This window comes from Ammospiza caudacuta, chromosome 17 (assembly GCF_027887145.1).
Source record: "Ammospiza caudacuta isolate bAmmCau1 chromosome 17, bAmmCau1.pri, whole genome shotgun sequence".
Lineage (NCBI taxonomy): Eukaryota > Metazoa > Chordata > Aves > Passeriformes > Passerellidae > Ammospiza > Ammospiza caudacuta.
The window spans coordinates 11,915,014-11,942,187 of NC_080609.1; the positions used below are offsets into that span (position 1 = coordinate 11,915,014).

Genomic DNA, 27,174 nt, shown 5'->3' on the forward strand with positions numbered 1-27,174 from the left:
TAATAATAGTAGTAATAATAATAGTAATAATAATAAATTCCTTTGTAATTCTGATAATATCAATATATGGGGCCACTGGAACAGCTTGGGAGCAGTGAGAGAGCAAAGCCAAGCTCTGCATGTAGCTCTGAGTCCCTGAGTGGTGCCTGCTGCCAGTCAGGAACGTGTCCTGTAACTAATCACAGAGTGTTTGACACGTGTCTGCCCTGGCTGACAAGCTCAGAGCACTGGGCTGCAGCCATCTCCCACATCTTGCTTAATTAATTTCCATCCCTGTTGTGTGCTCCCACACCTGCAGATATCAAACAGCTGCCTAGAATAAAAACATTTTAACCTGTGTTAGCAGATAGGGTTCAATTTAGTTTATAATTGGATTGGTAAATGAAATCATTATAAAATAGCTGATAAAGGTTCTCGGGAATGAGTCAGAATGGTTTTTTGAAAGTGTGTAAATCTAGTGTTAAAGAGCTGATGAATAAAATTCACATCTAACGAAAAACCACATGTCCACAAGCACTTGCTTTTCTATTTGCATATCTATTATAGCTTACAGACATGTGCAAACTCATACACCCACACATTTTCCTTATGTTTTCCTGAAGTTCATCATTACTCCCCTTCATCTCTGATTCACAGCATTTCCGAGATAGAATCTTCTACAATAAAACGAACTGGAGATAAAATTTCCTCAGACAACAAATGCTTCTTTTGTAGGAGTTCTGAGTGAACTATAGCAATTAAGCAGTTCCATTTTTTACAGCTCCACTATAATTCAAAGAAGGAGAAAACAGAGGTTGATTAGATCAGACAAAACATGCATGTTTCCTTAAGTGGTCTGTGTTTGCAGGGCTCCAAAGGAAAAGGAGATTTTTAAGCATGAAAAGCTTAAATCTGTAGATGCACAAACACAGACCTAAGGGCACACTTTCCTCATACCTATGGAAATAAATTCAGACCTTACATTGCTTCATTCCATCTTTCTCAGTAATTTTCTTCCCAAGTCTTCACTAACCACTGCAATGTACATCAAAGACATCTTGAAGAGTCCCAGCAATATCCCTGGCAGCAACACCTGCTCCTTCCAGCCTCCCAGCACCCATTTCCCAGCAGTTCACGGTGCTTTTCAAACCTGCCCAGCAGACTCTGCACTCACCTCCTTATTCTGCACTCTGCCACAACCATCACAAAAATCACGAGTGCCCAGTGCTCAATTCTGCAATGTGCACAACCCTGCTTCCATCTCTCCACAGTGAGAGCAGATCTGGAAATCTCAGCCGTGCTGGGCTTTCATTAGCATAGCTGGGATGGGAGAGGGGGAAAAGCAATATATGGCTTCCTGCATATCTGCAGGACATTTTTTAAATGCCTGGTTGAAAGGGGACATGAAGAATTCGCTGGGCAGTCACTGGGTCAGAATTAACCCAAACCTTTGTGGTCGCTCTTAGCCCAAACCTTCAAACACCTTTCCTTACCTCTGCTAATTCCATGTTTGCTCTCATGCTGGTATAGTTTTGAAGCAATTTCTCAGCAGAAAGAATTCCATTTTATGGCATTAAATAAACCTAGCCTTGAAACAATTTGTGAAAAAATAAACCTGCAGGAGTACATTATCACACAACTCATGTTGCTTCCTCCCAACTAAACAACCCTCCCAGTTTACAGATTTCTGTTTAATTTGGCCTCTGGCATGACAGAAAGGATTTTTTTGCCCATTTACACAACTCTATGAATCAAAGGTTGACAACAGTGAGCAGCTCCTCAGTCTGAGGAGGCATGCACCCAACACAAGCCAAGTGCTGTACTTGCTCCATCAGCTCTCCTGCACACACATCCCCCCCAAAGACCTGATGGATCAGCAGCTCTAATTGCTCTGAATCTTGAATCCTGGCTCTGTTTGCTGCTCTGAACTGCTCCAAGCACCTTAAAATACTCTGAGAACTGATTTAGGTTAGGTTTAAAAAATAGTTTTAAAATAAATAGATTTTGCTGTTTAAGGAACATACCTCCGCTGGTTTAAATAGATTTTTTTAATGTAGGGCAAGCAGGCTTTATCTCTGTTGATAAGAAATTCCAATATACAATAAAGAAATGAAGCAGAAATTTCTATACTAAAGCCCACTTAAAAATAAATCCAATTAAAGGGAATAAATAGGACAAGAGAACAACTAATTCCTTGTCTTTGCTTCCCTTCAAGGAATATTCATATAAATCCCTGGTCTGACATTTATGCTGTTTCATGTGACAGGGATCAGAATTCTCCATAGCACAATGTTTTTAAACCATTTACTGCAGCAGCACCTTTATAACTAATAATAAAAACCTCTCCACATGCACAGAACATTTTCTATAGGCTCACAAAGGGTTTAACCCTGCAAGCTTTTATCTGTGTGAACAGTCAGCACTCTAAGTTGGAATAAAAGGAGTAATTTAATGAAAAGGGGGTGGCAGGATCAGGGATTGGGGGTGAGAATGTTCTGGGATGAGCATCTCTCTTATCTGTGCTGGTGAAGTGGTTTGTGATCACGAGCATTTTATGTGTGCTTTGTGGTGCAGTAACAATAATAACAAGGAAAATCTTGAGCTTGGTGCCTGAATTAAGTTAATGCCCTGGAGCCTTCAGAGTGCTTTATTTTAAAGAGAGGATTTCACAACTCAGGGGCCAAATCATTGCCTTCTCTACCTGTTCCTGTGGCCAGAGGAGGTGGGAAGAGGTCATAAACATTTAGACTCCACTTTGAATCTCACTTTTATGGGAAGGACATCAGGTGGGACCCAGCCACGCCTGAATGGCTCAAGGTAACATTTGTATGCAGTGTTCCTGCTCAAATATCCAGGCAAAAAAAGGTCAATGCCTGCATGTGCTGAGGGACACAGCCCAGAGAGATCCAGAGAGCAACACTCCTTTGGGACATTCAGTGTGAATCTAGACTGAGATGTTATCACAAATCAAATCAAATGCAATTAAAAAGGAAACATTTAATAAGGACACTGCAGAGAAATTTCACTCGTCGAGGGTCAAAAGAGAGGGGAGGTGGAAGGAGGCAAAAAGCACTTCTTAAATGGAGGAGATAAAGATGGTAGGAGATAAAAAGGTCAGACTAGGTGGTCTAAAGGTCCCTGTTAACCCCAAACTCAGTGACAGATACAGAAAAGCAAACACTTGATCTCAGAAAGATTTGCTCATGCAAAGAATGTCTTGAAAATCTCCCAGAAGAGAGGCAGCAATCAAAGCAATGCTTGGACCCTGGTAGTGGGTAAATATGTGATGAACCACACAGATATACAGGGATCATCCCTCCCCACTGGAAACAGCAACTTGCACTCACATTCCTGAGATTCTCCTCAAAAAACACTCTCTGCAACACCTCATCAGGAATATCAGACATTATTATAAAAATCTTACAGGAATAAGCAACTGATAAATAAACTGCTGATGTGCTATAGGATTGGTAACACTAGGTTGACTTTAAAAAATAGACTAATACATGCAAAGGTCACTAAAATATTTATATTAATGATGGAGCTGAACACTAAGCAGATATTGACTTCTGTTAAGGTGAACCTCAAGATTTATTGGCCTAAGAGGTAAACATTGACTGGGATAAATCCAAGGTCAATATTTACTACAAAGGACAATAAATCTTGGTGGCCCATGAAACATGAAATAAATACATATATATGTATATATACACATTCATAGACACAAGCATACCTACTGATATTTACACAAATGATCATCAATTTCATCTTTTACATCTTGTTCCCCTAATTATTCCAGAGAGAACCAATGAGCAATTATGAAACAGTGCTAAGAGGCATCTATTTGTGTACGTTTGCACTGGTGATATCTTGGGGTGACATTTCTGCTTCTCCAAGTGACTCCTTTGCCCACTGAGCCAGGTGAAAGAAAAGCCACAAAGGGAAATCAAATTAACTCTCCTATTTCCATCTTAGCCTGAGAACCCTTGCTTGTAACTCCAGAAGCAGAGCAGCAAAGCAGCCTGAATAATTGTCAAGCTCTGGATTTATCAGCCAGAAAGATTTCTGATGGAGCTGCTCTGAATTCAGTGTACCTGCAGCTAAGGTCAAGTTTCTTCCCACCCAGGACAAGCACAGGAGGGGAACACGTGGATATTCTGGAAGTGTTTTAACAAGAGGCACTTTTACTGGAGCTGTGGTCAATTTTGTGTAAGCTCAGAACAAAGATGTATCAATCAAATGGAGCAAAATAAATAAATAAGAGCATTGGATGACTTTCAGAGTTATAGGCTTTTTCCTTGAACTAGAAAAGCAAATAAATTTAACAGGGGTGCTGACAAAAGTAGACCTTCTTCCTCCAAACATTATACAAGATCTAAGCCAAAAGGAAACAGATGACTTTGTGTGTTTGTAGGAAGTGATTAGAGAAGATAGAACTTAATTTATTAAGATGGGAGATGGTGATTCTTTTGTTGACTTTTCAGGTCAAGTGTTAAAACCTCCTGCAAATAAGGCAGTAGACACACTACAACTGAGCCTTAGTGGGTCAGGGGATCAGGCTCTTTGATACTCGGGGTTTTTCTTGTTCTTTGAGCAATTGTTTTGGGAAGCCAAGTGAGAGAAATCTGCACTCCTTGCCTGGGCTTTCCTGGTGGCCCCTTCTCTGCCCATTGCACCAGTTTGGGCAGCTAGGGGCTGGTCTGGTCCAGCCTACACCTAAAGTGCCAATGCTGGGCACTGCCCAAAGCCAAGGGCTGACAGAGCAGGCTAAAAAGAATATAGAAAAAAAGGAAAAATAGGGTAAAATAATACATTAAAAAAAAAAAAAAAAAAAGGAAGAAAAGACAGAAGAAAGTGCTTGAAAATAAGTATTTCATTTATCTACCAGCCTGACAAGTCCCAGGCCGGAATGTGGTGCTGCACAGGCAATGCTGGCCACTGGGTTTGCAGGAAGGAAGGGCAATTAGAAGCTCTGGGCAGGAAAAGGCCTGTTAGCACTCTTACCTTTAACTTAATCTTTAATCTCCTCCTATGCCTCCAACTTGTCACCACAGGCATTAATCACCTTGCAGGTCTTATAGGCAGCTCAGGCTCATTTATATTATTTGTTTTAATGGGCTCTCTCATGCCATCAGTGCTGAGCAGTGAGTGGATGGTTCTGCCCTTATTTCCTGCTGGCTGCTTTGGTCCATCAAAGCCATGTGGTTTATTTTCCCACAGGTTTCCTAAGGCTACAGCACAGCCACAGGTTTCAGTGATCATATCACAGTTGACCTCTTAGAGACAGTCCTCCAGCATAACCCATGAAATATTATTGCTCTGAATATTTTAGAAGCCTCTGAACTCTCATTAATGTGAACACTTTGTATTTCACTGAATTTTATTAATGTTCTTAGTAATTCAAGGAATGGCAGAACGGCTGCACTCTTAAGAAGGATTTATTTGTTAGCTTGCAAAGAAAGGAAAAGCCATTTTCAACTATAGCAAAATTGGAACATGAAAAATAATAAACTGACAAGAAAAAGACAAAATGTCTTTGTACTCTGTCTTCTAAATCCAGATGAGATCTCAGGCTAAGTGTTCTCTCGACAGACAGAATCACTATATAAAACTTATAGCCAAGATTTTTAAAATTAGAAGCCAAAAATCCACATTTATGGGTTTTCAGAAGAACTGATAATTTCAGAATAGTCCTGTTCAGGAAAAATATGATGCCAAAATGGGCTCAATTAGTTAAGCACAACAGCTCTCTCCTTTGAGGAGAATCTGTGTCCAGAACAGGGAGATTTTGTTTCTTGCAAACTATTTACCCCTCTAAGGATGCTCTAAAAGGGGCTTTCAGTGAATGGTGATAGCAATTACAATATTCAGAATATTTACATTTAATGTCACTTTCCCTTTGAAGTAGTGCCAAAAAATTCCCTTAAAAATTGTGGTCTGAAAGCTACTGAGAAGATCCAACTAGGAATTCTTAATGTAATACCATATATATTTTATATGGTGAACTCATGTATATGCCAAAACATTTTATATGGTAATTATTTCACAGCATGCAAAATTGTGAGGAAATAACGAGGAAAGTTTCGGAGGAGATTTTAAGAGAAGTGGTGACTCAGTGACCTGCTGGGGGAAAAAATGGAAAAGCATAAACCGCTTTCAGTTTCATTTGTTTTAATTAGAAATAGAAATTTCTCAAAAATACTGTGTATTCCACTGGGACTTTGAGGGGAAGACAGCCTAGTTTTTAATTTTCATGCAATTGAAAATTAAATTTTTCAGACATTCCCACAATCTGAAATTCTCATTGTGAAAGGCTCAGGAAGGTATATTTTTCCTGATGTGAAATGAGGAGTGCAGCACAAATGTCTGACCTTTTTTTAATCAACTCAGAAAAGACTGCATTAAAAGGCACTTGGCTCCTCATCTTTGATGTCTGCACATTGATGTCACCTCAAGGTAACCTGGGCAGCTGTAGATTCACCATTAGTCCAACCTCGACCATGCAAGGTTTGAAAACAAATTTTTAAGTCAGGAATAATGAAAGTCAGAGAGGTAATTGGAAAATGAAATGAGGCACACTGGAATATCTGCTTTATTTGATAACTGATATTCTACAGCAAATCAATCAATCAATTCTTTAAGCAAGCAGGTTCAGTGCTAAGAGGCAAGCTGCTGGTTAAAATGGGAAAGTTGATTAGGAAGAAGAACCATAACGTGTTTAAGGCAATAATTTAAGGTAGATTAACAACAGTTGATATTGGAAGTGGAAGAACAAACCCAGAGGACATTTTATTAAGGATATTTCAAGGCCCAGTCCTGACCGGTGGAGATGCTGTGTTCAGATGGATTGCACAGAGGATGCTTTTGATGACTGAAGTAATAAAGTTAGAATGAAATTCAGTAATCTAACATGAAAGGCCATGCATGTTGGAGTTACAGCAACAATTTCTGCTTTAATCTGAATTCATTAAACCACTGGGTAGCTGCAAGCCACCCTTTTTAGCCCTGGCTGGGAAGAAGGCAAACTCACCCTACATCAGTTCAAAGTGGTGAGCAAGGAAGGGTTAATGCCATTGTAAAAAGCTCTTCTGTAAATTATCTCACTTCAATACTGGGCACAATTATCACCAACCATGTGCAAAAGAAATGGAGAAACAAGATGCATTTGATTCAAAAAAGATGCAGAAAAAGGTATTCTGGGGTGATATGGGTAATGAAGAGTCTATAATTTATAAAAGAAGAAAAGAGAATCAATCATTTACTGCAGTAAAATAAGTAAAGACCAGATATAATTTTAATTTATGAATACATAGCGATGAAAGGGAAGGGTTAGGCTGAACAAGAGTTGAAAAGGAGTTACTTTAACTGATGGGCAATGAGGCCATGAAAAATCAACACATATAAACATTTAGGCTGGAAGTGAGATGCTCTCTTGCCATGGGAGAAGTAATATGCAGCAGCTTTCCAGCAACTGCAGCCCAATAAACAGGAGAAAACAGAAACATCTCCATTTGGGTTATATGAGGGATCATATGACTGGGCTTTTATGCAGTTATCAGATGGCTGAACTCAGTGACTCAAGAGAACCCTTTCAGATTGCATTTCCAAGGACAAGCAGGAAGATGTTTCCTAGCAGGACAACGAAGAGTAAAACAAGTGCAGGATGACAGTCAGAGAAACCACACTGATTCCTGACTGAAGCCCATCCTTGTAACCCAGACAAAATAGCTGGGAACCTCATCAGACTCGTTCCTCCCGACTTTTTAAAGGATGAGAGGCAGTGCCAAACACTGCAAACAATAAGGTCTTGCCTTTATAAACAAGCTTTGGTATCAGTGGATATAAAGCAGAGCCTTGGCCATGTGCTGAGCATTCCTGCTGGACTGGCACCAGCGCTCTGCCCTGGCTCAGGGGAAGGTGACGGGGTCAGCAATGAGACATCTCCTGCTCCAAAAACACCCTCCCAACCCTGCCACTGGTGCCTTTCAGAAACCACCTCCTCCACAGCCTCAATCTGCCTTGTTTTGGAGGTTTTCAGGCATCCTCTAGTTCCAGTTAGAGCTGATGATCTGTCTCAGTGCGTGTGCTGAGGAGAATTAGGGACTCTGAGGAGCTGTGCGGAGTTCAGGCTCTTGGCACAGCCATGGGTAATGCTCTGTGTCCTGGTACATACTGGGAACAGATTGTCTGAGTCTGCTGCAAGAATTTCATTGTTAAAGATGTAGCCTGGGACTGCCTTTCCCCCAAACATCCTTCTTCAGCCTTTAATCTCTCTGCTAATAAATGTTATTTTTACACTGCTCTAGTCTTCTCCATATTTTGCACGTTCTCACCAGAGATACAGCCAGCCTTTATCCAGACAAACATGCTGGATAGACAGGGGATAATTGGAAAACATCAGTACCAGTGGGACAGCAAGAAAAAAACATGCCATCCCCAAATAATGCTATCACCCCCATAACTTCTGAATTTTCCCCCTAAAATTGGCACACCCAAGGTGGCACAGCCCAGCACCATGCTGGCTGAAATGCAGAACAAACCAGAGCCACTTGCCACAAAGTGTTTCCTCAGCTTCAGCTAATGGGATGATTAAACCAAAACAGAGCTGCAGATGAACACAGCAACTGGTGAAGGCACTGGGTGACCCAAGCGAGCCCAGAGGGAAGGCAGATGTTTGGGTACTGGAATGAGCAGTGTGAGATCATTAACACCCAGCTGAGGGATCACAAGAAAGGCAGAGGAAGTCTCTGAGCTCTCCTGTTTCTTCCTTTCACCAGCCTGAAAGCCGGACAGAAACACGGGCATGTGTGAGGGAGTGTGAGCTATTTTAACAAAAACATTTCATCCATCCCTAAATATGGTCACAAGATTTTAGATACTTGGCTTACTCTTAAACAGTAAGATTCTGAATTATCTCCAACTGTGTAGGCTGTAAAAGAAAATGCATAAACCAGCAATCCTGCAAACTCCCTAGAAACGTATTCCCTGCCAGTTTCTTCTCTGTAGCTGTTATATTAATCAGTGTCTTAAGGAATTAGAATGCCCTGTGATTATATCTCTTTCAAACCTAATGAGCACTGCTTTGCAATTAACTTCAACTCACTCTCCTTAATGTCATTATCTATCATCTAGAGCTTTGAAACACACCAGAGAAAAATGCCAGAATTATGGCTCCGTGTGTATGGGCTGCACTTTCCTTCCAGTGAGCAAACATCAGTATTTCAGTGGCATCTTGGTTACTCTCTAAAGATTTCTAACCCAAATGGAAAAAATGTGAAAAGATCAGCTGTTCTCAAAAATATTGCCAGAAAAACACATTCAGGGGATTTTGCCTGAATCAGAACTCAAATCATTTTCCAGAATCTGACCCTTAACAAAAACTCAAGACATCAGATTTCAGGCCTCAGTTTTGTATCTTACCAGATAATCACATACAAGTTCATCTTTCAAAGCAACTTAGATGCACAAGTGTGTGAGTGTGAATGTACACACAGCAAGTGTGACACTGGGGTGTAGTCAATGGATTTTATTTCTGCACTTGTAAATTTATATAGTCTCACAGAAACACCTCTCCCCATCTGCCATATGAAAGTGTTATATATATGGCATGAATGGTGTGAGGTATTATCAACATAAATTTGGAATAGTCAAGTTATTTATAAACAGGCTTTGCAGTATTGGATTTTAATTGACGAATGTTGATAAAAATGGAATTTATATTTCCTTTCAAGACTCACGGGCTATAATTTTTTTTTTTCTGAAATTGAACAGATGCCAGAAATAAATCAGAAATTGCAAAGTGGAAGAGAGCTGTGAGGCAATGCGCCGAGGGCCGGGAGGAGAAGAAAAGTGGAAAATTACCAGAATGTAAACCCAATGGATTTAAGAGAAAAAGGCAGAGTGGCATCACTGTGAACTCCATGGCAATAGAAATAGGGAGAGAATAAAAGTTGACCAGAAATTATGATCAGCATTGTGAGTCAGGAACTAAGAGTGTTGTCTGAGTTAAACCTCGAGTTTTCAATAAAAATAACTGCAATATCATACCAGCACCATGTTTCCAAGTGCAGTAGATGGATTTTTTTTCAAGCAAGACACAGACCAAACACGGGTGAGTCTTCTCTTATCTCTCATTCGCATTTCAGAAAAGAAAACTGTTATAAAGTTGCTTTAATATATGATTTTTAATTATGCTGATTTTTCATGCCTCTGTGACTGGAAAGCTGGGTCACTACCAAGAGGCTGAATCTGGGAGCAATGAACTAAAAAAAACCAAGAAAACTAGAAGGAAAGATGGAAATTTTCAAAAATAACTGTTAGGAAAATTTCTGGGTTTTAAGTCATATGCTTGCAATCTATGCAAGATTGCATTGATGCAATATTATACTCCTGCATTTTAAATCAATAAAAATAAGGAAAGAAAAAAGAAGACTCCAGCAAAGGGAAAACATTAATTCAATCACGTTAGAAAACTACTTGACTTTATGTGAAACTTCTAGTAACTGTGCAAGGCAGCCAAGTTTAAACAACTCCCAGAATTTGTAAAAACTAATTAGCAATTTTCTGATTTAGTTCCACAAAAGAGCCATCTAATAGCACAATTTAATTCTCTCCCACCAATATTTTCTGTTGTTTTGCTCCCTGTCGACAGCTCCTTTACTTTGGCCACCAATTTAATTCTGATTAATCCTCCTTCCTCCAGCAGCTCTCACTGACGTCCACAGAGCTCCTCCAGTTTATAAAACTTTGTTTGCAGAGATCAACTTTTGGGATCAAAAACTCACTTTGTAATTTTATTCATCAGCCACAATAGCAAGGGATATCCAAAAATCATTCAACATAGATAATGGTTGCTTATCCTTCTTAATAAAAAGCCCACAGCACAATAGGCAAAGAGCACCTTTAAGAGCCAACTAATATTAAACAAATATAATTCACAAAGCTTTCCATGGCTTGCTTTTTGCTGCCATTCATCCTTTCTGCTTCTCTGGTGCACAGAGTTTCTATCAAGCTGCAGATCAGATCCTATAGCTGGATTCTCCATTGCCCTGAGAGCTGACACAGTTAGATGTCATTGATAAATTGATATTAATTGATAGATGCCATTGATAAATATTGATTTAAAAGATCTGTAAGGATCTTTTGTTTCTGCCTAAATCTTCTCTCTGACCCATTAACTGTGGACTGACCATGAGCATCTGAGGGACAGCTCAAGCTCTACAGTGCTTGAAACCATTCAGACCTTAGAGAAGAAGTGCAGTGGCATCTGCACCAGCAATCAGAATTTATCTGGACCCCAACCAGCCAGGAGAGAGCCCACCCTGCAGTGAGCCCCAGAGTGATGCTGCCCCTGCATCCCTGCACCCCAGTGGTGCCCCGAGCCCTCCTCTGCTCCCAGCCTGGTGCCTCAGCACTGAACCTCGTGTTCTCTCACCCAAAGGGCTGCAAATTCTCTTCCTTACTTCACATTCCACACATTTCCACATGTGTAAAGGCAAAGCAGCTGTGCAGTATTTTTAGCTTAACCGGTTGAAAGGAAAAGCAAAGGAAGCTAAAATCAGAAGTATTATTCTGCACTGTGCAGCGTATTAATGACGCCTTTCCAACCTCATCAACATTCCCATCGAAACTAACATGTTAATTTATATTCTTCATATAGCACTAATTATGTGTACAGCAGCATGATAGCCTGCACGAGGAGATATCTCACTACAAGAGATGAAAACATAATGTTCTGATTCTGACCTCGTGATGGGATACATAATTAATTACTCCAAAGAACACTGATTATAATAGCACTGAAATCTGCTTCTGAGAGATGCTTTGAATATCATGGAACTACAAAAGATGCTAAGTAGTTTTATTTAGAGGTGGCGCCAGTGATGCAAAGATGCAAAGATGAAAAGGCACAGGAGTAAGGCAGTTCTGACTATAAAATCCTCCAGTATTGCAAGAAATACATGATTTCCACTTGCAAAGAGCTGTGAAGGAACACTACTCTGAACACTGCCACTGTTTTCCACCCTGCTCTCCTTCAGTTATACCTGTAACTGAAGTACTTCTTATCTAATCAAATGCACAGATATGTCAACAAAAGCATTAAGAAAATTGCACACATTATAAGCAAATTATACAGGAATTCTTTTCTATGAGGGTTTTGAGGCACTGGCACAGGTTTCCCCATCCCTGGAAGTGTCCAGGGCCAGGTTGGATGGAGCTTGGTGCAATCTAGGATAGAGGAAGGTGCCCTTGCCCATGGCAGAGGGTTGGAACAAAATTGTATTTAAGACTCCTTCCAACCTAAACCATTCTGTGATTCTATGATACACTTTTCATTTAGTAAGGACAAAAAAGGTTAAAAAAACCAATTTACCAATTTTTCCTACTAAAGAGCAGATTGAATTCCATGCAATGTCTTGTACATCCCCATTGTCTAGAAGTTCCAGCAATATTTAGCTAAAAGATGCAGTCCGCAGATGTGCATTAACTCCTTCAGCTCCAGTGGCGGCCACCCACTGCAGGTACAGCAGGAGAATTCTGTTCTCTGGGTACCTACAGGCCTTTATAAAAGGATTTGTGAACAGAAGAGAGTGTAAAAAGGATTTCTATGCCTTTCTGCTTTAGCTTAGACTTTCAGAGCACAAGGCAGCAATTTTTCAGCTGTGTTAGAGCCAGCTCAGAGGGCAGCAGGGATGCCCAGCTTTGAGCAGCTCCCACACTGCAGGGCTGTTCTGACACCAGATGGGCCTGGAAGTTGAATTTGCATCATCTGGGTTTTCCTCTTTTGCCAGCGCACAAACAGCCCTTCCTCTCTCACCTCCACAGAAAGATTTACATCCCCACAGCATTTGGGGGAGTTTTAACATAAATACCTATTTTGACAACTTTAAGCCTAGCCAGCTTGAGGATTCGGCCAAAGTGCTCTTAAGAAGTACTGCTGGGACATAATATATCATGGGGGGTTAGCTGAGACAAAGCTTTCATTAATAGCACACTTGAGAAATTCTGTAAGATGGGTGCAGATTTAAAATATCCCTTAGACTCCCCTATAATCTCACATGTGTAAATAACAGGAACAGCCACTGGGATTTTGAAGCAGTTCAGGGATTAAACCAGATCAGCTTCAAGAGCACAGAAGATTTCTCAGCCACAAAACTACACGGCTCCGAGGACCTTCCAAGTCAGTTGTAACACCCCGTAGGAGCCAACAGGTAGAAGAGACAAGATGCAGTAAGAAAAGGGTACAAGAGGCAACACTTTCCTTGTGATAGTCCATGCTTGCTTTATACAAATCCTTGACCTGCTTAAGTAGAGTTGTTTACACACTTCGTTTTCTCACTCACAATAAAAATTTCAGCTAATTTGTATACTTGTGGTAATCTCAATTTTAGCCTCCAGGGGTTAGGGTTGGGAAGCAGCATGTTTTTGCTGCTTCTATTTTCTTTGTTACTTCGTACCTCTCGTTTTTAATAACCTTGATCACAGTGACCCCAGGTGGCAGAGACAACCACGGCTGCTCTCAGAGGCTGAGCCAGACCTCCACATCTCATCCCGGCGCTGAGAAATCCTTGTGTCCCAGCCTAGAGTCCCCAGCATCCATCCAGGACAGCTCAGATGCTGCCTGGGACTGGAGAGGGCTCATTCCAAGCAGGTCAATACAAATCCCTGTGGGACAGAGCAACAAAGGTTTTCAACCCAGCACCTCCCCTCCTTGTTTATCCATGGAGCTCTCCCTAATAACTCTTTAATTTTTCTGGAGCCCAGCAGCACATATTTCTGTATCTGGACTAATTCAGGTTGCTGAGAGGCCCAGTGAGGGACCTGGCACAGTTTTGCCCCAACTCATAATTCTGTATCACCAGCTTGCTCTGCAGATGCACAAGGCTACTTATCAAAACGAGACACAGACCTAGATGTGACAAAAAACATTAAGTATTTTCCAAAACCTTGATTTTAATAGAACTTAGGCACCTTAATGCCTTTTTCCAAGCCTCATCCACCCCACCTTGCTGTTCTAATTGCCTCAAAAGCTCGCTGGTATTTCTTTTTACAGCTGCAGGAAGTTTGTATTTTGTGACCCATCATGTAAGACAGCAGAATTAAAAGCAATTCCAATGCAATATACAAAATTAACAGTGAGTAGACAACTCTAGGCTTTCCATCTTTAAAAATGTGTGTTATTTCCCAGCAGAAGGGATCAGTGAGTCTCAGCTCTGGTGAGAGCCACACCACAGCCAGAGCATGGCTAAGGCTTGGCTCAGAGCCTGTGCTCCAGAAGAGAAGAGTGTGCTTTAGAGTTGATGTAAACAAATTAATTTAAGCACAAAGGGAAACTTTTCAAGCTGCTCACCAGAAGAAAATCCAACTCACCAGAACAAAATGTCCAACACTGTTTATTGCACGGTCCTTGGATTTTGTATCAATTAGCCATCATGTACAATGCTAACTTTATTTTCACATGTGGGAATTTCAATCTGGAGCCAAACCAGCTCTGAGGGAAGGCAGGACAGGGCACACCAATGCCTTTCCCATGAGGTTGCTCACAGACTGCGGCTGAAGAGCCCCTAATGGCAATGGAGCTATCCTGCCATTGCCAGAGGGTGTCACTACGGCACTGGGACAAAGCAACCAAACAAATAAAACAGATAAACAAGAGATGTGGAGAAACCTTTCAGAAATAAGCTCTATGTAACCTTCACATGTTCATCAGCACACCCGTGGGCTTTCAGAACATGGATCTGGAGTCTGGATACAACATCACTCTGTATTTTCTTTTTTTTTTTTTTCTGTATCTCTGCTGCTCAAATCTGATTTTAACACTAAGCCTTTGAAGGAAGAAAGGAACTACCTAGGAGAATTGTTTGCAGAATCTCCATTGTTCCCACATAATCTTACCTTGTTTTCCATGAAAGCATCCTTTGAAAATGAACCTGTTCTAAAAGCACACAGTTCACAGAAACAATGACTGTATTTGTGAGGTAGATGTTTTCACAGCAAATTGCTGCAAAAGAAATCTAAATCTTCTCACACAATGACACATAGCTCAGGTAATTAAAAAGAGCCAAAGTGAGCATGTTCAAGTGATCTTGAGTGTTTGGTTAAAATCCTAAACCAGAAGAGGAAGGAAGCCAAGAAGCCAGAGAGCACAGTAAATGAAAACACTCAGAAGGCTGAGAAAAATAACCCTGCAGGACAAGGAAGATTCCAAGGTGCACCAAATTAGTACATTTATTGTCTTTGTAGTCTAGATGCCCATTCTAAATACTTATTACTAGGAAATGGCAGGAGACACATGGCCATGAGCCTGTATTAATGTGGTATTTGATGGCCAAGAAACCTGACAGATGCTGGAATGTCTGAGCAGCCCAACCAGGACGTGTGTGCAGGGGATCAGGACCTGCAGGGTGTTGGTGGCTGCTGCTCTGAATGTGGCTGTCAGTGGAGAGGGTGGGGTGACTGTGAAAAAGAGAGAATTAATCCCAGATTCCCTGCTGGAGCAACTGAGCAGCTTCATTTCAATCATATTTTGCTACCAGGGCAAAGTGACTGATGCTGCTGAGGACAGTTTTGATTAGGAAGGGCTGCTCCTGCAAAGTGTTCCAGAGCTCTTGTCAACCTGTCAAGGAATCAAACCTCGTGCTCTAATAATAGAACAATAATTTAATATTCTTGGAAATACCTTCTAGTCAAAGCACAGGATTTAATAAATAAGAGAAGAAATATGACACATTTCATAGCATTAAGGAACAGTAGGTAAACTTGGACGAAACAAGTTCACTATTCTAAACCAGGTTTCTAAAAGCAAAGGAAAATCTGCATGGATGTTGTAACCACATTGCAGAAAGCAGCTCCATGAGGAACATGGGTCAACTGCAGTGATTAAACTGTCAGGACTTGAAATCAGGGCACTGCTACAATATTTTAATATAGCAAATCCAGTCTATCATGGTGAAGGTTCAGTTGGCTGTTCTGGGAATTATTAGGATGTCAAGAGGCCAAAGTCTATTTCTGGATACTGAAAGTAATTCCCATTCACCTCATACAATAATGATGTGCCTCTGTTAGGGAAAAGAAGAGCAAGCAATCCAAAGGTAGCAGCAAAGTCTCCTTAAAAATCTTTTCAACAATGAATAACATAAGAAGAAATTAAATTCAGAATATATGTAAATCTGTTGGTTTGTTTCTCTTGTTTTTCCCTGACTTTCATGACAAACAGATCTCTCAGACTGTCAGACATGAAAAATACAGAGATGTGGAAAACAGAGCTGGAATTTGGCTTAATGACAGCAGACTTGGTCTTTCATTGCAAATGCAGAGAGGGATGGCAGGAGGTCTGGCCTTTATGTGGACCTTGCAGTAACTGTAAATATGTAACAGGCTATCAACTGTTGTCCTATTGATTAGAATGAAAGCTCTAGACTGAGCAGTTTATTCTGCTTACCTCAATTATCACATCTGGAAAATTATTCCTTTGTGTGTCAGCCTTTATTCTAGGACATTCACTCACATGAGCAAAGAACTTTCAGATCCTCTGGGGTCATGGTGCAAATCTACTTTTTTCACATAGTTATATCCACAAACAGAATGAATTAAGCTTGATCCTGCAAACAGTGATGATAATTGCCGATCTTTTAGTTATTCAGATGGTGCAGGACACATGGAGATAGGTTAGACGTGATCAGGAAGAGTTTTTGGAAGAAGCTTGGGAATACTTTTGGAAGTATTTCCCAAGCTGGGAAATACTGAAGAAAATGGCTTAGGAAGAAGCTTGAGGCAGTATGGCTGCTCAGTGCTGAGCACTGCACCCCTGCCCTGGGCAGCAGAGCTCCTCTGGGCCCCTCTCCCTGGGTGCCTCACCCTCTCCATCACCAACCAGAGGAGCTCATGTGCTGTGCACAGCTTCCCTGCCACCATCCAACACCAGCTACAGGATCTCTCCCAAATCAAACCCCATCCTTTGTAGCTGAGCTGGAACAATAGCCTAGCAAGAGTCCCAGTGTGTGCCTGTTTCAGACATCCCAAAACCAGCTGGGCTCCAAGTTGTGAGAGCTTGGCTTTCAGGAGGGCCGATGTCATACAAGTGTTTTGTTAGCAAGAGATGGCTGCTGACTCTTCTTTAAGTGAAATCAATTTTCATGTCATCACATTTTGCCATCTTTGAAAAAAAACAAAAAAACAAAAAAACAAAAAAACAAACCCTCACAATATTCTGGAGCACTTCAGAACATACTGTGAGGACCAGCACGAGCAGAGAGCCAAGTTTGATCTGAAGGTTTCAAGCAATGGAAAAATCTGCCACATCCCAAGCTAATTTAAATTATGGATCAGTTCCCTGATTGCTCTAAAAAGAGAAACTAAATTTTTCCAGTCTGAATGTGCCCAACTTCAGCCACCAGCTTTTGGATCTCACATGGATCTAACATGTGTCTTTTAAAGAGGTTGTTGCTATCACTTACCTTTCCCTCCCACATATGATAAATTCACCTTCATTCTGCTTCAATTAACTAAATACTGTCTCCACATACAAAACTGGGAAGATGCTGAGTGCCTAAAAATAGCATCTGATGCTGTTTTTTGGATATGCACTATTATATTTTCGTTTTAGTGCACCACACAGAGAAGCACATTATACTTTTCTAATGCAAATTTCAGCTGTCAACAAGCATGTCTTTGGAAGATTTATAAATCAGAACTTGAATAAATACAAAAAAGACAAACTCCCTACAAAGAAAGTGATAGTTTGGGGAATTTTGTTTTGTTTTTTAGTTTCTGAAAGCAAAAAGCAGATTGAAAACCCAATTTCTTTTTCTGCTTTAAAGAAAAAAAAAAGGAAAAAAGAGAGAAAAGGAATCTGGTGGTGCCCAAGGGTTAAAGTATCCCATTTCGGGCAGTCTGAACATCTGAATTTAGCAGCTGACAGTGCATGGTGTGTCAGTCCCTTACAGCTGTTCCAGTTGATTCAAAGACCATCTTTGTTTCTCCAAATCTTAGCAACTGTTGCTTTTTTCCGAAGACAATGATGGACCAGCTGTTACCTCACAAGACGCCATGTACTTCAGGTCAAAGTCTTTAGTAAGGAACTTGTAAAACAAGAACTAAATCATTGTTTGGGTTTGTCAGGGCTTTTTTTTTTTTTTTTTTCATTAAAAGAGAGTTAGCAGCCTAACAGTCAAATAACTTACACTTGGTATTCCCATTAAGTGCACCGGAATGACAGAGAAATTTCATCTGGTTGTTGAGTTGAATTCTCTCTTTCTATACAGAAGAAAAATCCCACTACTAAATCTTGCAGTATTATAGGATATTTTTTTTGTTCCTGCCTTCCCAAACACGGTGTTACTGAGCAGATGTCACCTCATCATGGAAACACACAGAATGCAAGGTGGGGATTTTCAAGAGAACCTTACAGGAGTTAAACATTCACTTCCCACTATATATCAATCAGTGGGAGTATCCAGTTCCTTTAAGCTCTTTGAAGACCCTCCTCTAAATGCATAACAAAGCAATGGAATCACAGAGCTGATCCTCCAGGAGCATCCCACCCCACTTGAAAGCTCTCAGAGCCCTGCAAGGCTGCAGAATCAGTCACCTCATGAAGTCAGCAGTAACTGGTGATGGGTTACCTGCAACCCTTCTGGGGGGGTGAAAGAAAGGAAGCAGCATTTTAAAGAGCTTTGGTTGAAATAAACCCTCGTTCATCCCAGCACAAAGACAAATCACTGCTTCCATCTGCTCTGATGCAAAGACAAAGACTTGCTGAGAAGAGTGGACGTTCTTTTATTTAACCTTTGTGTTTAATTCTGGAAAGCCTTAGCATTGAGCAATGTATTTGCAGAGCCACTGCCAGCTAATTGTTGTGTAAAGAAGCACACAAAGGCACAGTCATGTGTACTGCAGTGGTAGAAAAATTTTACAAGCCCTGTTAAATTCAAGCAGTAGTCATAATTTTTCTGTTTTATATATAGAGAGATAAGTTTAGACTCAAGATTGTTTCACGAGCATGCATGAATACTATTTGCCTCAGGCTATTTTTTCTAGATCTAAAAAGGATTTATGTAAATAACTTCTCTGCTTTAACTCTGTTTTTCAGAATGGGTGACATGCTGCCCATATGTAAACCAGTGCTTTATGCAGAATTAAAAATAACCCCCATTAGGCATGGCGCCGCCAGTATTTGTGATGAAGAATATAAACTGTCTAACAAAACACTGAGGGTGAATCACAACCCCTAAAAAGCTACAAACTGACACTATTTGTTTCTAGAGATAAAAATATCCATAAATACCAAATGTGTGTGCTTTTAGTTTTGTTTAAGAGAGCAGCTTACCTACCAGGCCAAATCCTGACATCACAAAAAGTACATTCTGCTGATGCTGTCAGGCTGTTGTAAGGGGATTGGTACCAAAGCAGATACAATCTCTGGGTGACTGCTGAGAGCACAACTTTGCATAACTAATTTAAAGTCTGCTGCCTGCAGACACCACAATGGTAATTAAAGACAATAATTCTTGGTCAAATTAGATGGATGTACTGGAAAATAAAGTCAGTGCTAAATTCACAGCTAATCCTTCAATGGAGAATTGGATCATTTATTTTCCAGACTGCTGGGCAACTCTACCTGGTTTCATTTCCATCTCTGCTGCCAGATGATTCTTGTCTCCAAAATCTGTAATTTTTTCTAGTTTAAGTAGTATTCCTCATTGGCAAGCTCCAATTCAGCAAAGACTGAGTGTGCTTCCATTTAAACACATGAATAGATCCTTTGACATCCACAGCCAGCCAATGGAACAACTCACAGTTAAACAGAACACTTTTAAACCCCATGAGGAATCAAGGCCATAAATAAGGTACAAAAGGCACAGAGAAAAGCTGGATTGCAAGGCAGTTTACCTGGAAAATCGCTTGGTGTCACCCAAAGAAGAAAAGCTTTGTTTAGCGTGCCTTGGTAAATCTGAGTTCCCTCTTTTTACAAGTAGAATTCACAGGACGGGCCAATCATCCAATACCACTGATGGTCAGGAAAAAATCTCCCATACAGTGAGGAGATTTGCACCAGTTTCTTCAGTACCAGACCTGTTACACATGCATAATATATCTTGAATATATATTCACACTTCCTCTGACCCCAAGCCACCACTGTCTGCTGAATCTCCTGAAGTTCCAGCACAGCTGGGGCGTTCACACCTTTACAAATCCTCATGGGATGTATCTGCACAACACTGGGATTATGCTGCATCTCCTCTCTCTTCTGCTACCCCCAAAAAAGAGGATGAAGGATCCCATCCAAGTCTGGTCACCAAAAAAATCCTAATGTAACTCAAGAAACCCATCTTATGGATCAGTAATGCCCTTCAGCCCCTGCTGCCATGCCTCACTGTGCAATTTCCCTCTCATCTCTTATTCTTTCTTTTCATCTCTCATCTTCCCAGTGGTTTAGCTCAAGGTCTTGGGTATTCTTGGCAAAGCTTACACACATCTATTTCCATCCTTAGCCTTGTCCAGTGACCAGAATGGAAATTGGGGTGCAGTTTTGCCAGCCGTTAGTTTGATTTGAGCCCCTGCTGCTGCTGCCAAGAGGGGAGATCCTGCCCTGCCCACTCCATCCCTCCCCTTGCCAAAGCATTCTGCAGCCAGGCACAGGGGGACAGGAAGGACCTGGTCTGGCTGAAAATAACCCTGCAGGGCAGGATCCCTTTTCAGAGAGCTGCTCTGGCCCACCTGGCCATGAGAGCAGCAGGAACATGCAACCAAGGTCTGGCACTCACTGCTACTTCATCCTTTGGTACCAGCTCAGAATTCAGCTTAAATATACCCTGAGTTTTCTGTCTAAGGTGGAATTTTTCTTGCACTGTTCTGCACACTGTAGGCATATATGAAGCACAGGCAGAAGCTAAATCTGTGTTTGTTTTTTGACAAAAGACTTAAGTTACAAATGCAAGGCAAACACAGGATGTGTAATGAATATGTCATGGCTGTGGCATCCTGTTTCTAAAATATCTTGCTCCTGAATGGTGCAGTCTTAGGTTTCCTCCACATGCATGAGGCTTTCCAGCTGGCCTGCAGCCAGTGCTTTAATAAAACATGGTATTATGCAGAAGTGAATAAAGCTGATGGCAATAATAATGTCCTTGAAATTCACTAATCACCAGAAGTTTCAAGAAGATTTCAGTATGAGATCAACAGGAGAACAACTAAAATTCATTTGTTAGCTATGGAAAGCCCCTTTTCTCGTGATAATTTATGCCTGGATTGAAAGAAACCCCAAGTCATTAGTGACCCAGATGAAAAGTGTGTTTTCCGAATTTGAAGACAATACCTTGCTGCAAAGGAGCTGCAAACACTTTAAAAAACTTTAAGATGTAAAATGATTGCAAATTGAAGAAATAGTCTGAGAAAATAAATATACTGAAAGTCAAGACACAACAGCTATGAATATTAAGGGCGGGGTGACCAACAGCATAAATCCATGGTAAAGATTCATGGCCAAAGTATCACATTTACAGGAAAGGAACCACTGATTGCACTGGTCTCATCCTAAATAGGACTCAAAAATATCCCATTGCTGTGAAAAATTTAAAGAAACAAGCAAGACATGGAGCAGCTAGGGAAAGGTGAGAACAACAAAAATGGTAGATAAGGTAAGGCTGAGGAACCTGGTCTGCAAAGGGCCAACATCCATCTTGGTCCCAACAAGCACAGGAATTAAAAATGCTCTTTATCCTCCCACCTTTGCCATGCAGGGAACACACAAAAGTAAACACAACACTGTGTACTGCTAAAATAAATACAGAGTCTTCAAGTTCATTTCTTGGTAGTTTTCTTGTGTCTTCAAAAGCGCTCAACATTTTAGTAAAAACATTAAATACTATTTTGTGCCTCTTGCTTTCAAAGCTGTTTCACACCATTATACTGTTCAAAGAAACCAATTTATTAATAATGCAAGTAATAAAATCCACCAAAATATTCTAAAAGCTGTTGCAAGCCTTACAGCTGCCTGCGCATTAGTAACAAATGCTTCCAAAAATTACATTAGCTAAACATTGATCCACTCTCTTCACTCCCTGATGAACAAGTTTGACACAGCATTTACACACAGATATGGTGAACATTTAACCTTTCCACTTCTTTATGTGGTCAGGAGGCCACTGAGCTTCTGCACAGGGACTGGCAGATGTGGCTCATGGCTCAGCAGGGCAGCCTGGCACTGGTGACAGCCTGGAAGCAGGAGTGACACTCCTGCTGCTCCCAGCCCTGCTCTGTAGCCATGATATGTTATGAAAAATCCTGAGAAGCTGACAGGCCTCAAAAACAAAATGTAAACAATGGTTATCTGCTGCTGTGGGATGCAACAGGTGCATCTGTGATTGGTCTCATTGGTTGTTTCTAATTAATGGCCAATCACAGTCCAGCTGGCTCGGACTCTGGTCAGTCACAAGATTTTATTATCATTCCATTCCACTTCTTTTCCTTTCAAGCCTTCTGATGAAATCCTTTCTTCAATTCTTTTAGTATAGTTTTTATATAATATATATTATATATATACATATATATATATATATATATATATATATATATATATATATCTCCTTTCTTCTATTCTTTTAGTATAGTTTTTATATAATATATATAATATATATAATATATATCATAAAATAATAAATCAGCCTTCTGAAACATGGAGCCAACATTCTCATTTCTTCCCTCATCCTGGGACCCTGTGGACACCACCACACTGCTCTCTCCCCTACTGGTTATTTCAGCTCTATTTCCTTCTCCTCCTTGGCAATCATTAGCCTTGGGTCCAGCCTCCATTCCCACAGCAGCTCACCCCTGAACTTCCCCACTGCCCCTGTGCAGTAGAGACACAACATCCTGTCAATGAAATGATGAAAAGTGACTTTTTTATTTTTATCCACAGCAGAAAAATGAATAATTTCTCTCTCTTGTTTCCCTTTACTACTCAACATCACGGCAGAGCCAAGTGGGTGTGCTGGTATTCCAGCATTACGTGATGAACAATGAAAAATCTTCACAGCCATGCTGCTGGGTTAGAAGAGATTAATCACGAGAGGTCAGAAAAAGGTCACTCAGGCTGGCCCCTTGTCACCAATTCTGACTTTATACACCATTTCACAACTAGGAGGATGTTGGAGGATGTTAATCTGCTGGATATCCAGGAGTGGGAGAGGAAACAGAGCGCTGCCAAGTTCTAGGTGTAATTCTATCTGTGCACAGACAGGAATCCTCAGAGGCTGCAGAGGCAGAGCAGTGGCACAGCACTGGCCTCACCAGCCTCCCCCACGTGCAAAACTGCCACACAGACTGGCCAAAGAAGGGGGGATGTTGGTGCAAACCCTGAATGATCCTCAGAGCGGGTCTGAAGCGTGAGATCGCCTCAGAGCCAGAAGGGAGAAGATCAGCAAGGAAATTCCCCCCCAAGACAAGCCATATTATATAAATTCAAATAAGAACAACAGCTCCTCACATCTAAAACCACATTCCCACTTCACGTAGGGGGCATTTTGCTACTGGCTTTGGGAGAACCAGGACCTCACTCCGGAGTTCAACCAAGTGCCATGAGAAAAGAGTGGAGTGCCAGGTCACTGCACAGAGCTGCACTGCTCCCTGCAATGTGAGCAGCTCTTGAACATCCTGGCAAAAGCCGCTGATAACTAGCTCTGCTGCTCTTGGTACTGTCGCAGTTACATTTCCCTTTCACTGCGCTTTTCAGTGTAATTTTACACCAGGGACTCTGTGTGTGTGTAGGACATGGATGGCAGCCCTGTCTGAAGCACGGCACAGGGAGAGATGTGCTCTAAAATAAGACTTGAACAAAAGTATTTCCAACACAAGTGCAAAAAGATACCTGTTTACCTTAACTGCAGCATGACTTCTCATGCAACCAACCCTTCATATGGGATATCTGACACAGAGATTGTATGCTACACTCTGCCTTTATAAATAAGGGTTTAAGTTTCACAGCTGCCAAGCAGCAAGTGCAACACAAGTCAGAGCAGGCTAACACAAATATCCTTTTGAAGAAAGAAAAAATGCAAGAGTCATCCATTGTAAATGAGAAATTGCTAGTCCATCCTTCCCCACCTAAACACCCCCTAGATTTTGGTCAAACATGAAATTAGATAAAACAATGATAATATCTTCAGTGTAGAAAGCACAAACACAAGCTAATAAACACCACCACTGCAGCACAGAAAATAAAATAACCTTACCCAGCTTTCCACTATTCCAAGAGCCCAAATGAAGTAATTTACCACTTACTTCCCTGAACTACATATTTGCATTAAGGAGATGCAGACTGGAAGTGATGGCAATGGTATGCTCTGACTTGCTGACTTCTCCACACTTGACAAATGCAACCAGACAAGGGCAAGAGCACGATGTCAGTTTATTCCTTCATTTCAATCTTGTCTGCAGAGCAGAATATGCACCCCTCTGTGGGCTCCTTTTATTTTTCCTGATGTCAGCAATAGCCTGCTGTGCTCATCACGAGGCTCAAAGGAGGCCTCTGGACACATCCCTGAGCATCGAAATGGTCTGAACCTGAGCATGCTCCAGTGCACAGCCCAGCAGCTCCTGAATCTTCTGACAGCAGAGGCAGAATACACCTGGCCAAGCCTAAGTTTGCAAAAGCAAAGACTCCACAATGCACCTGCAGCACACACAAGGGAGCCTGTCAGGTCTGTTCTCACTCCTACCACAAATCCATGACAGGACAGAGGAAAATGGGACACAGGGAACAGACAGGAGAGACCATGATCATGGTGTGCAATCAGCACAGTGTAAGAAAAAGCATTTGTCCTTCAGATTTTGTCTCTCACCCTATTTGGTAACAAATTACTGAAATATTCTTTTTTCCAGCCCTAAAACCTATCCTTCAGTGCCTGGCACATCAGCATGCTGACAGCATAATCAGGATTTACAGCAGTTCTGTACAGGGATTCTCCTCTGTGGGTGAAAAAGCTACAAGAAATGTGCAAACTTCATCCTCTTCTAATTACTCCAGAAATCTGCATGTTAACAGGATATCATTAAGATTGCAAAGTAATTAAACTGTGTCAACATCTGCAAGAGGGAGCAAAATTTGCACTCTTGGAATGTGCTTTGAGTGCATTTGAGCAGCCCCACTGAGGGACTGTGCTGCTGATGTTCTGCCAGAACTGAAACCACCCGTGTAGAGAAAGTTTTTGTCTTTTCTGACCATGGAAGCACAGAAAAGTGGGGTTGGTGAGGAGTTCCTGACTCAGTGAGCCTTATCTGCTGCCAGGCAGGGCTGATCTTGTCATTCCTGGCAGCCTAATCTGTCCTTAATGGCCTAAAGTGGTGGAGGCTCCACAACCGACCCAAGCAATCAGAGACCTCCTCTTGGATCTGGCTTGAATCTCTCCCACTGGAGAAAACAATTTTTAAAAATTATTTTCTTTACCCTCTGGCCCACAGAGCAGTTTATCACTCATATAGCATAATTCACATGCAACTATAAGCTATTATTGCATCCCTCTGCCCCAACTTTTATTCTGCAGGCCAAGCCATCCCATTGTCCCCTCAGAAGTGATGTTATCTAGGTCTGGATCATTCCCACCACTCCTCCATGAATTTCCTCCAACTGTTTTTCCTTGAAGTGCAGTGCCCAAACTGTGTTCCAGCTGAAATATTTCCAACACTGGGACATCTTGTATGTTCTGTTTAGTTACCCCAGAAAAACATTAGTATTTTCAAAAAAAAAGAGGGTTTACATTAGTGACAGTTATTCAGACCATGAGGCACAATAAGTTCCACATAGTTTTTCAAGGAACTACCAGAACTGTCTTATAGTCATAAAGGTGTTTTTCCTGCCTAAGGAATACTTCTCTGCACTTGGCTCAGTGTCAACCCATCCTGCTTTTACTAGAACATTCCTTCAAGCTGGCAGCATAATTCTGAATGCTACCCTTGTCTCCCAGTGTTTTAGCAGCCCTTCCCATCTTCATGTCAGCTAAAAATTCAACACTCATCACCTGTCCCACTGAGGCCACTAATGACAATAATGGTGAAAAGCAGAACAACCCTTTCAATGCACCTTTCTATTGGAATGATGGACCAGTGATACCTGCTATTTGTACAATTCCATCAGTTTTGCACAGTAGTTTCACTAAAGACAGACTTCTCTGTTTTTTTTAATGAATCCATCATAAACATTAATGTCAAAATCATTACTGGAAGTTGAGCTGTTTGGCCTCCTTTGTGCCTCCCCCAGCTGTACAGCTTGTTATCAGTTCTTGAAAGACATTTTCAAGCCTTTAAAAGTCACATTGGCTTTTACTGAACTCCTTGGTCTCCTTCAGGTGCTTATACATAATTTGTTTGCTCCAGTTTTTCCAAGAACAAAACAATTTACGGTCATTCCCTTTTATCTCTTTACAGACTTTATGTTTTTTCTTTCCCACTCATTCAGCACTTGACCTGTCTTGCCTGAGTTTCAGAAGTAATGACAAATGCTTCTGAGATTGCTTTAGCTAATTAAGTAATCTAGAATAAAGTTTATCAGGCCTATCTGTTCTGAAAGCATTAAATATGTCTGAATACACTCTAACCTGTTCTTGTCCTTTTTTACCTTGTGGTTTTACCCTCTGTCAGAATACCATGAGCATATTTGAGGGTGTGACTCAAATGCGTCAGTGAGAGCAGTTCTGGACCTTGAGATGAAATTTAATCTAATTTAATCTAATTTAATTTAATCTTTTTTGTCCTCACACCAAGCTGAGAATTCCCTTGAGTCATAAAGCCCCTCATACCTCCGTTCATTGTCATCAAGATGAGCAAAGAGCACGTTCTTGGAGATGGCCTTGGCCAGAGCAGTCATAGTTTTATAGTCCTTTGGAATAACCTGTAGAGAAAAGAATGACAGGTAATTACATGCCTGAATGTATCCACTCACAAATCATGAAATCTACAGAAAATTCCACTATTCCAGAAAATGGATGTGATTTGATTTCAGGCACTGAGACAGGATTAGGCTATAATATAAAGCCACTAAGAAAGTAATAAATTACAGTTTTGATAATGTGTGGATAAGAAATTTTGTTCTCAAAATGACACTCAGAAAGGCAATATAAGATCAGAGATGACTGAGGAGAAGCATATCCATAAAATACTGTAATTAGGAGATAGTGGCAGCTGTGTAATCTCCTTTCAACT

General features: G+C 41.0%; 1 protein-coding gene across 2 annotated transcripts in view; it reads right to left on the bottom strand.

Moving 5' to 3' along the window:
* Window positions 1-27,174, bottom strand: part of PRKAR1B (protein kinase cAMP-dependent type I regulatory subunit beta) — a 93,416-nt gene that overhangs the window by 51,516 nt on the left and 14,726 nt on the right. For both annotated transcript variants that reach the window (XM_058815732.1, XM_058815734.1), the window contains exon 4: window positions 26,772-26,863. In XM_058815732.1, coding sequence (XP_058671715.1) covers window positions 26,772-26,863 — 92 coding nt within the window. The remainder of the gene's footprint in view (window positions 1-26,771; window positions 26,864-27,174) is intronic.